At 35.9% G+C, this 12,246-nt stretch overlaps 1 protein-coding gene across 1 annotated transcript in view; it reads left to right on the forward strand.

Annotated features, from left to right (window-relative positions):
- NUP62CL (Nucleoporin-62 C-terminal-like protein) overlaps positions 1 to 11,678 on the forward strand; it is a gene marked incomplete at both ends in the record, with an annotated part of 36,796 nt that extends 25,118 nt beyond the window's left edge. The window contains 6 exons of the mRNA XM_051219382.1: positions 1,588 to 1,693; positions 2,338 to 2,566; positions 4,484 to 4,729; positions 6,713 to 6,818; positions 8,484 to 8,649; positions 11,357 to 11,678. Coding sequence (XP_051066948.1) covers positions 1,588 to 1,693; positions 2,338 to 2,566; positions 4,484 to 4,729; positions 6,713 to 6,818; positions 8,484 to 8,649; positions 11,357 to 11,678 — 1,175 coding nt within the window. The remainder of the gene's footprint in view (positions 1 to 1,587; positions 1,694 to 2,337; positions 2,567 to 4,483; positions 4,730 to 6,712; positions 6,819 to 8,483; positions 8,650 to 11,356) is intronic.
- Between the last annotated feature and the right edge of the window lie 568 nt (positions 11,679 to 12,246).

Below are 12,246 nucleotides of genomic sequence, written 5' to 3' on the forward strand. Positions count from 1 at the left end.
TGTCAGCTTCCTATATATGATGATTATGATTGAATATCTGTCAAAACGAACTCTTTGTAAGTAGTAAACTTGGTAGTAGTACAACGTTGGCAGTTTAAAGAATTAGGATAGTTTGTCACTGTTTAGTGTATGAGAGAGCGTTCCGCAATCTGATATACTTTGGTACTTGGGATATAGTGTGTACTGTTATTACGTTCTACGACAAGTTATTAGATCTTTGATGGTGTATATACATATTCTTTGGCACTTTTAGGTAAACATAGTAGCATATTGTTCCTTGGGTTGATTATTACAACTTAAGGAAAGGTGCAAATCGTTTTGGAAATCCATTTTGTTCTGATTGGATATTTCTCAACAAATTTAATTTCCTGGATTTACTGTATCTTACATCCTTTCTATGCAGTTCCATATGAATTTGCGAACATTTTTAAAGACGGAACAGAAACACCATTTATTATTTATGCGGTTAAAAGACATTAATCTAAACCTGACTTGTCAACATAATTTGTCTTTCAGTGAGTTATGTTTCGATATGAATAAATAGTCCTATCACATTTTACTCCCAAAAATATTTGTCCAACTACAGCTCTGTGGTGTGCGCCTCTTATGTGGAGAGATATAAGTAATATGTAACAGCAATGACAAGTGGAATGCTTACATGCAGAAGATTGAAATAAAGAAAACAGGAAGGAAAATGGGGAGCAATCGGTTTAACAACAGAATTAAAAGAATGATGAACTATGTAAAGAGTAACTGAATGAAGTTGTACCAAGGATATATTCATTGTATGATTTTCATATTTTGAAAAGGCACTGTGTGATTTTGCATAAAATAATGAATTGGTTTGCCGTACCTGAATCTTCGTTCACTACAGCTCCAATAGATCAGTGAATGATTTCTCTATTCGCCCAATATTTTGAGCATCTGTGGAATACGATATATAAAAAAGCATTTCTATGGAACTGCATTTCCAGTGATGTTTTCCAATTATTCATGTTTTCAGCCTGTAGTTGTCCAAAAAATTTCTTTGGCTTGTTCTAGTCTCGTCAACATCTTTGGTGTTACTAAAAATCTATCATCGTGAATTAGGCAAACGTACTGATACATTTCTTTCTGTTCTGATTGTCTATTCTCTACGAATTAGATTTTTTATGGTAAAATATATCGTATGGTTACATAACTCAGTTGTTTTTTTCTTGTGGAATAAATACCTACCAACATTCATGGATCAAAACAATTATGACTATAATTTGGTTAATCAAACCCGATCGATATTATTTTTTGCAAATCGATATTGACAATACGATCTGGCATAATGTTCCCTCAATTTTAAAAGAATTAAATTCCTTATCTACTTAACCATTGATGTTGATTCATGTTACTTATTGTGGGTAAAAATCTCATAGGAACCAACATTTATTTCAAGAATGAAGATAGATGCCTGTGGGATATTTATATGTGCTTCAATGTATCACACACTTGTTATAAATAGGCGATCCGTATGAATAACATTTATATAATGTAAAGTCCTTATGGTTCATAAACATTAGTCATATAAGTATGTAAGTTCTGTCTTGAGATGATTAGTGTTAAGACATGAAAACTCTGTTAATAAGAGTATTACTGGGGAGTGCTGGTATTGTGAATCTCTTAATCGTAGTACATTTTCAACTGGTTCATGTGAGTTAATACTGTATGACTGTTGATTTCGCTACAAATAGAAATGTCGACCATAACAAACTGCTTCGTAAATGACATTATAACAGATTGGTAGATGACCTTCCACTCCTCTTTTCGCAGTTTATGTTTAGGTCGTTAAGAAACTGGTGGCCTGTTATCTTCAGTATTGTAATCAGTATGGAATGGTTAAAAAAATGCAGTTTGTATCGAAAAATGTTAATGAGCAGTATTCTTAAAATTTAAGGTTTATTTGTTCTTTCGAGATGAAAGTTCACTTGATATTTGCTTCTTTGATGATAAAAACTATCTTTAATACATATCACGCCAATGACTCTCGTTTCAATAAATAATTAACGCGAATGAATAAGTATTCCCAGCTTTGATCAGTCATAGAGTTAGGTGTATATCTTAACAATCATTCATTGTGATTGCAACATTAAATAATTAGTTTACGTACTGTCGACGCGGTGAATTTGTTCAACTGTGGTTATCAATAACTTCAATAAACGATGGGTACTGTCATTGTTGATTGTTTTATAAGAGGGCAATAGCTTCTCTGAGTACCTTTGAAAGCTGGCTACTTTACTTCATCTATATGTGGGGAGGAGCTGGTTTTGTTCTAAATTCTATTTTATTTTCCCTTTTCTCCACTAACAGGGTGATGTCTTCTGAAGATGATGGTAGTTACAAGACATTAGGATTACCTACTCAACCATACTGTCGTATTCATTGTCATCAGTCAGCTGTACGTGCAGCACGTTTTAATGCAGATGGGAATTATTGTATGACAGCTGGTGGGGACAAAACGATAAAACTATGGAATCCTTATAATTTTCGTTTATTAAAGACTTATGCAGGGCATGGTGGGGAAGTTTCTGATGTCCAGGTGAGCTCTTATTACATAGATTTACTCCTTTTTTTGTGCACACACAAATGAGGGTACTTTGGTAACTCAATAACCGTACATAGGTTTTTCTACCGTATTTTGAGTCGCACCTACTGTAATTTCTGAATTCTAACAATTGAAACGTTAAACGAGCAATTTGTTTATCATCCTGTTTAAAAGACCGGTTATGCAAGTATGGAAAGCCACCAAAGCACTGATTTCTCGACTGGTACCAGTCTGGGACGAAATCCTGAATATTGCCTACTTTGGTCTGATCCAGATCGGAATATATTAATTAATCCATTTTCAGTCAATCAGAGCTGGGAGACGAATCGACCAAGCACTACGAGCTTTATATGTAAATTCTATATAAACTGGTGTTTTCCCTACTAGATTTCGCTTTTTGGTTTATCGTGATCTAAATCGCTCATTCTTAATTCTTGTTATGATGTAGTAAAATTCGATTGGGTTTTTTTGCTTAGGTGTTTGACAGTAAAATGCAACGGTCGTTAATCAAAATATTTTTGAATCCAGTTGGTCTTCACAAGCAAATTATTACACTTTCTCCAAAATCACTTCATTATATTCACACATAAATTGCTGGATAGTAAATGAAACATTATACTTTTGATCTGTAGTTCGTGACTACAGTCTATGGACTATCTCGCGTAATATGTGTCCACCAAGCTCAATAGGTTTTTATACTGGGTAAAAAATTTCGCATTGGGTACCTAGGAAGCATATGTATGAAACGATTGTGTATTAGTGTCTTGACGTTTAGTCAAAAGAAACTAGATCACACAACACCCTAGTGATATGTAAATAATATCTATCATTGTCATTCCTTAAGGTATTCCGAAACCTCTCTAAAACCAATTTTATCGCCGTATCATTTAATGAATCACTATCCTAATAGATCCTCACCAACAGGTCAGTAGTTTACTGATCTGGACTTATTATGGAATAAAATTTGATGAATGAGTTTCCGATTTTTAAGATAAAAAGAAAGAATGCTACTCGATCGATAAAATGAGATGACACGGAGTTACCGAGGTATAAATGCTCGTGAGAACGAATTATCGATGTTAGCTCTTGGTCAAACAGATGCTAGAAGATAAGACCACCAACCAAGGTGATGTTTTTTTCTGTTAAAATAATGCCTTTATATACGGGATAAAATAATATGAGCGATTGGGGAAAATCAATTTTGTGGATCACTTTCACTAAAGTCCACCACCTGTCATATCAGCTTGTAAAGGCTGGCACTATGTCAAGCCCCCATAGGCCATTCCAGCTTCTGGACAGACTCATCTTTTCATTCTTGTCAAGCCACATTTTGGCCTTGTCAATTATTCTCCTATTGACCTTGACTGTTTTTATATGATCTTATGTGCGTCAATTATTTAGCGTTGACATTATATGTCTGCAACTTATTTTAGTCTGAATATAAATATTGAGTCACGCGTAATCAAAACCAGTTAGCTCACTCGCCTTCTCCAATCCGTTTTTCTTTGCTGCGATTGTCTGATTGTGTCCGAGTCAATGAGTGTGCGAAATACACGTATTCAAAATCCACTCTTGTATTTGGCTTATTTTGTTCTATTAGTCTCTAACGTGAGTTAAGTCGATAATTGTATACGAGGGTTGGTGGCATGTTATGTTTCGACAATAATCAGCATACGATTTAACTGGAGTCAGATATCACATACTTAGACCTCACTACTTCATGTAATTTGCTTTGGATAGTCAGATTTTTAATCTAGCCTCCACATTAAACGTCTGGACTCACAACCAGGGATAGGAATCTGTACTTCAATAGTGATCAGAAGCGTAAATGCATTCTATGGACGATTACATTTATTTCCCATTTGGATGTTAACTCATTTTTCATCAATACTTTGCTTTTTAACAATGTAGGCAGGGAAAGATAATAGCCAACTTGGTTCAGGTGGAGCAGACTGTTTAGTTATATTATGGGATGTTTCTACAGGACAATCAGTTCGTCGATGGCGTCGTCATGCTGGTCGTGTAAATTCTGTTTTATTCATTGCACCGTTTCACAATTCCGATTCATTAGACCCTAGTCCAATTTTATTGTCTACTGGTGTAGATGGGATGGTTCTAGTTTGGGATGCCAGAGCACGTACTCCTTATCCAGTTCAGGTAGGTGTTCTTGATTAAAACGATTATAATTTAAAATAGTAGATACAACGGAAGCCAAACACGCAACAAACACTCCATCAGTAGGATCAAATAGAGATAAAAGATATCTGTTGGATTTTTTAGCCTGATCAAGAGGCTATTATGTCAGTATAGTGATTCAAACTTGACTATAATCAAATTGTTTTTTTTCAAAGTCCACTACATATGACGAAAAAGGTTTTCATTTAAACTAGTGTATCTATATAAATTATTTGCTGTCTTTACGGATGCGATTCAATTTCCTTGTATTGAACTTTCGCTTACATATACCGATACGTACACTCTATCATCTTAACATTATCTGGTCTACCTAACCGCTTATAATTTTTCTGATATTTGGCATCAACTTAGACTTGGTGTCATGTTGAGACCTAGTCCCAATGATTTGATCAACACGAACGTCTAGATAGAGATAATATATTGATTATTCTTTAGCAATCAAATAGAGTATCACAGTGTTTACTTTCCGCCATTTTGTTGAGTAAATCCAAACTATGGGCTCATTAAGTACCATTTACCAATACAATATAACTAAATTGTTCCAAACAATAAGTGCTCATCACTTTGCATTGGTTTTCTGTTCGTTATTTTTGCCTGTGATAAAGCACAGTAAATTTCATTTTTAATAACTCGTCTCAAGACTCCATTTCCTTAAAATCTCGGTTCCCTAATTGATATATATATATATATATATATATATATTACTACTTACTTTCGCCTGTTACTCCCAATAGAGCATAGGCCGCCGACCAGCATTCCCCAACTAACTCTGTTCTGGGCCTTCCTTTCTAGTTTTATCCGGTTGTTGTTCATTCTTCTCATATCCGTCTCCATTTCTCTGCGTATTGTGTGCTTTAGTCTTCCTCTTTTCCTTTGGCCTTGAGGATTCCATGTGAGGGCTTGCCTTGTGATGCAGTTGGGTGCTTTCCTCAATGTGTATCCTATTCACTTCAAGCGCTTCTTCCTGATTTTTTACTCCGCTGGGATCTAATTTGATCTCTCCCACGATAGGTTGTTGTTGATAGTGTCTGGCCAACGGATCCGAAGTAAATACTTGTATCTTCTGGATGATGGTTTTTGTAGTTCTCCAAGTTTTCGCTCCATACAGTAGAACTATCTTGAAATTTGTATTGAAAATTCTGACTTTGGTGTTGGTTGATAGACAATTGTTTTGAGTTTCAGATGTTTTTAAATTGAAGATATGCTGCTCTCGCTTTGCCGATCCGCGCCTTCACATTAGCATCAGATCCACCGTATTTTATTCGTTGATTTTATTTGGAAGTAGGATATTTCATTTAAATATGAATTGGAGTGGCTCAATAGTTTAGCATTCCACTTCCAACTATTAAGTCTCATTTATTCCAATAATGGAATATCAGTCTTTGAAACGAATCAATGATACCCAAACATGTAATAAGTTGTTGAATGAAATTAAGAGAAAATGCAATGTCTTGTCAACTGTATTTCTTCAGTGAAAATTACGTCATTCTCTGTGTGTTTATCCTATTCTGCTTTTCTAGCATTGCTTCCAGGTTTTCAATGGTGGTCTAACATTAATGGGTTCATGATCTCAATCAATAAATTAACGATTTATCCAATCAAATTAACATGTGATTATCAAGATTGTAGACAGACATATTGGACTATAATAAATTCAAGAGGTTATCCCATGTTATGATGTTCATTCCATTTTTGAGTTTACAAACTCCCTCCACCCTCCATTGTATGTATGTCAATCAATCCATGTGTGTAATCTTATCTAGTTCTTCATCAAGTGGCCGGATTATCGATCGATTGTGTATCACATGTTCTATCTAGTGCTAGCAACTTGAACTACTCAATTATTTTATTATTATTATTATCCCTTCTTTTGACTGATTTATGCATTTTTCATTTATCATTGATTCCCGTACTGTTTTATCATTTTTTTCGCTTCTTTTGTAGACTATCCATGAGGCACGTGATAGTGTTACATGTTGTGCATTTCGTCGACATCAAATTGTTACTGGTTCTGTTGATCGATGTGTTCGGATTTATGATATTCGACGAGGTTAGTGAAAATCTATTTTTTTTAAAAAAGTTATCACTGTGGCAAACTTCTTTATACGCGGTACATTTGTTTTCTTCTTGAAGGAACATTATTTTGTATTATTTATAAAATTAACTAAATGAAGATTATGAAATTCATTCTCAACCGATTGAACATAACTTTTCACACCGACAGTAGACTGATAACTTTATGATCATAGGTTTCTCAAGTGCGAATAAGATTTTACTAGTAACCGATGAGACTGCAGTTTATGGACGACCTTTGATCAGCTCTAAAATGACCTTAGAATGTCCACCTACTTACTAGAGTTAAATGAGGATTTTATATTAGTGTGAGGAATTAGGATTATGATTTACAGTTGGTGGTTAGGGTTAGGAATTAGATTCGGGGTTTTCGTCACGAATTGACATCAGTAATAGTGCTAAAACGCTATTTAGCCGAATGGACGAATGATTTTCCTGCCAAGTGTGAGAAACTGCATTCTGAACAAATAATCACTTAGTGTTACTCTCGGGACAATTTTGTACTAAACAGACAATCCGGGTGAGCTAATCATACTCGGACTAGAGCAATACAACTGCTCTCCTGTTTTACGATCCGATTTCACAATCCCTTAGTAAACAAGCAAAAGGTGTTTATTTTTCACTAACACATCACAGATAGTTGTTCGAGACGGAATCGAAAGTTGTAATAAGAGGAATAGGATCCAAAGTGTATCTGAATAACCTTAGTTAAGATCGTTTCAAATTTAAATGTTGATAGAATAGTAATACATAATGGAGGTGACGTTATTATTTATCCATAATCAAATTTTAAAAGTTTAAATAATCGCAGAGGAAATACTAAATTATGACAGGATTATTCAACATGATCAGTATCAAACTCAAATTTATGTATAGACACTAATAAGATAATGTGTGATATAAATTATATGATTACAATTACCGTGTCAATTAAAGGACTATTGCGTTTTTCCTACGTACATATGGGTCATGTCGGAAATATTTAGTGAACTACATTTGCGAAATTGGGTATAACGGGCGATGGCTATTTGTTTATTATTTTGTATACTTTACTGATATCCACTGTCCATCAGGCACCTGGCTACTATAATAGTGAAGACATTACTGCTATTGGTTTCTAGGATGGTGTTCAGAAAACCTAGCAGATACCTTCCTCTTTATCCTCCCTATCTGCATACTTACTACCTCAAGTTAATTCATGAATGCAACTGAATGTTATTATGTCTTGGCACCGCGTATCAATGTTACATGCCAAGTCATTATTCAGAATCCTAATTTTGATTTGCTCTATTTCAAGTCTACTGTTTCCTCGACAGCTAAGTTCACATTTCCCTGTTGTTCGCAAGCTCCTCTCTATCCCTTGCCTTGAGTAGCAATCAACCTCTACGGCTATACCGGATCTCATCAAACTATAGAATGAAATATAACAATTATGTATGAACGGACCAAAAGTGGCTGTGACTAATTGACTGGCAACAAATTAGGAATAGTAAATAGTGCAACCACAGTTGATGGGCTTGCTTAAATTTATCAAATGGTCATGTATCAATTCATGAATAATTTTTCACGATATAAATGATATTTTCCTATTTATGCTTAATATCCTTTATCTTTGTTGACTGGGCGGTATAAAATGCTGTAGGTGAAATGACTGAAGACTATGTTGGATACCCAGTTACATCGGTTTCAATTACCATAGATTGTCAATGCTTTTTAGTTGGTACACAAGATTCAACTTTACGTTTATTCGACGCGTTAACCGGTGAACTTCTTAACAGATACACAGGACATACTAATCAAACATACAAGTAAGATCATTCTTTCCAGAAAAGTTGCCTGTTTATTGTTTGTATATTTATTTGCGAAAAAGTTCAAGACTCATCATGATATTCAATAATGAAATATTTAATGATTTTAAACCTACATCTCAATATTTTCTGGCTGTGCTATGAAAACTTAGTAATAAAACCATACTAAAATTATAAATCTGATTGAGGCTAAGTAATGTGTTTCTTAATATATGAAGTTTCGTCAAGTGACACTAACCAAACCAAAAATCATAGTGTTTGCTAAACCATCAGTTTCCTTACGCAGCCCTTAAGAAATTCCAAGACTTATCTGTTTGCGTTATTCTAACATCCATTCTTGCCAAATTAACGGGACTATAGTTAACATTGCTCAGTTTCATGATCTAAGGTTTGTTATGCTATTCTCCTAGTTTCACATAAGTTACAAGTTATAAAACAGTTTATTAAATGTCTACATAAGCTGATAGTATCCAAAGTTGCATATCACCTAGGTTGCATGGATTGTCATGACTGGGAGTCTGAAACAGTTGTGAAATAACTTATCTTTTAGTAACTGATCAGATCCACTGAACCCACCCAACATCCAAGCAGCACCCACGGACCTCCCAATCAATGTTGGCCCACCAACAATTGAAGAAATCAGCATGGCCATCAGGTAAATCAAGAGTGGCAAAGCAGCAGGACCGGACAACATCCCAGCAGAGGCACTAAAAGCAGACGTAGCGGCAACTGCAAGGATACTCCACATTCTCTTCAATAAGATTTGGGATGAGGAACAAGTACCAAAAGACTGGAAAGAAGGACTTCTGATCAAAATACCGAAGAAAGGCGATCTCAGCAAGTGTGATAACTACAGGGGCATCACTCTTCTCTCAATACCGGGAAAAGTCTTCAACAGGGTATTGTTAAACAGGATGAAGGACCGCGTAGACGCCCAACTTCGTGACCAACAGGCAGGATTCCGTAAAGATAGATCGTGTACAGGCCAAATCGCAACTCTACGGATCATTGTGGAACAATCAATTGAATGGAATTCATCACTCTACATCAACTTTATTGACTACGAAAAGGCATTTGATAGCGTGGACAGAATAACACTATGGAAACTTCTTCGACACTACGGCGTGCTTCAGAAGATAGTCAACATCATACAGAATTCCTACGATGGATTACACTGCAAAATCGTGCATGGAGGACAGTTGACAAAGTCGTTCGAAGTGAAGACCGGTGTTAGGCAAGGTTGCTTATTCTCACCCTTTCTCTTTCTCCTGGTGATCGACTGGATAATGAAGACGTTAACGTCTGAAGGGAAGCATGAGATACAATGGACATCTAGGATGCAGTTGGACGATCTAGACTTCGCAGATGATCTGGCCCTTCTATCCCAAACGCAACAACAAATGCAGGAGAAGACGAACAGTGTGGCAGCAGCCTCAGCAGCAGTAGGTCTCAATATACACAGAGGGAAAAGCGGGATTCTCCGATACAACACAGAATGCACCAATCTAATCACAATTGACGGAGAAGATTTGGAAGATGTAAAAACCTTTACGTATTTGGGCAGCATCATTGATGAACAGGGTGGATCTGATGTAGATGTGAAGGCACAGATCGGCAAAACAAGAGTAGCATATTTACAACTGAGGAACATCTGGAACTCAAAGCAACTGTCAACCAACACCAAGGTCAGGATTTTCAATACAAATGTCGAGACAGTTCTACTGTATGGGGCAGAAACCTGGAGAACGACGAAAGTCATCATCCAGAAAATACAGGTGTTTATTAACAGTTGTCTACGTAAAATACTTCGGATCCGTTGGCCGGACACTATTAGCAACAACCTACTGTGGGAGAGAACAAACCAGATCCCAGCGGAGGAAGAAATAAGGAAGAAGCGCTGCAAGTGGATAGGACACACATTGAGGAAAGCACCCAACTGCGTCACAAGACAAGCCCTCACATGGAATCCTCAAGGCCAAAGGAGAAGAGGAAGACCAAAGAACACATTACGTCGGGAAATGGAAATAGACATGAGAAAAATGAACAAGAATTGGATGGAACTAGAAAAGAAGGCTCAGGACAGAGTGGGTTGGAGAATGCTGGTCGGCGGCCTATGCTCCATTAGGAGTAACAGGCGTAAGTAAGTAAGTAAGTAACTGATCAGATCCCAAAGAGTGTATTCTTTAGAAAACGTAGGTCTCAGTTTTAGCAGCTCCTTTGCTAATCATCTCATTAGCAAATTTTGATAAGCCGTTTATTTCCTGAATTCGGTTGAAGAGAAATTACGTCTTAGGGTATATTGAAAGCTATAAGTTTATGACTGGCGCTTTAATTGGATAGATTCTTAGTCGTGCAATATTTCAGTTTGAATTGTTCAAAGGTAATATAAATGGGTTTTTATACTGCGCATTACTACTGAACTAGGTGCCACAAATCTTGCACCTTTGAATAGTTGATTCTGAAGGACTGCGTAAAACAGTGCATAAATACACACACACATTTCTTCATGTACTATTGTCGACTGAAATGGAGAATATACATTTGGCTGACTCTCGCCTTCTCAATGGTTTTGAGGCTGTGTCAAAAGTTATCGGGAGTACAGTTTAAGTTTAGTTGAGATGTACTATTAAATTAATATTCATTTATTTAGATTAATACAAGTTATGGTAATCGATCTTCATAATTTGTTTCATTTCTTTTTTTACAGAATGGATAGTGCTCTGATGAATTTAGATCGTCATATAATCAGTGGTTCAGAAAAAGATGGTCTTGTTTTTGTATGGGATTTCATACGTTCGGATGCACCGATTCATACACTAGATCATCAACCTGGTAGCAATGCATGGGGTGTTTTATCTCCACACAACCCAGAATCAGTTAGTGAATTGATCATTGAAACGGCTAAATCAGTAAATTTTATGATTCATTCAGTGTCACCACATCCTAAACAAAGTAAACTACTTACAGCAGGTGGTGATTTTGTTTGGTTGTGGGACGCTGAACCTAAAGATATTAAAGAAAGTGAATAAAGATTTCTTGTATATATGGTTTGATTTGTACAGATATTTTGTTTGAAAAAACTGGTGTAATTATCATTTGTTATGCTTCACTCTGGATACACTTGATGACTGAATTACCTTGGTGGGTTAAAGGTAATAACACAGTGCATATTTTCATCGGATTTGCATTAATATATTATTTCTTAAGGAATAAAACGCGTAGTAGACTATAGAGACCTTAACGGTTGATTATAATCGTTCATACGATTTTAACTGACTTCGTGATGTAAACGAAAACACTGTGGTTGTAATGACTGCTATTTAGAAAGGTTTGTCATTTAAAGTTGAACTACCTCAAATCGGTAATACTCATACTGTTACTTTCGATATACAGCTGTATTGCTTGAACGAAGCATCTTCGAAACAACTACCATTTAGGTTTACAGTTTCATTAATGATATAGTAGCCCAATCAAATTTCACCAAATGAGAAGGCTGTGTTGTCCCAATCAGAAATATCCTAAGTGCCAAGTGCATCCTATTGGCCGAGAAACGGTCCCATTTTCTCAGTAGATATAATATGTATACAAATGAGCGCT

Source organism: Schistosoma haematobium, chromosome 4 (genome assembly GCF_000699445.3).
Source record: "Schistosoma haematobium chromosome 4, whole genome shotgun sequence".
In the NCBI taxonomy this organism is placed as follows: Eukaryota; Metazoa; Platyhelminthes; class Trematoda; order Strigeidida; family Schistosomatidae; genus Schistosoma; species Schistosoma haematobium.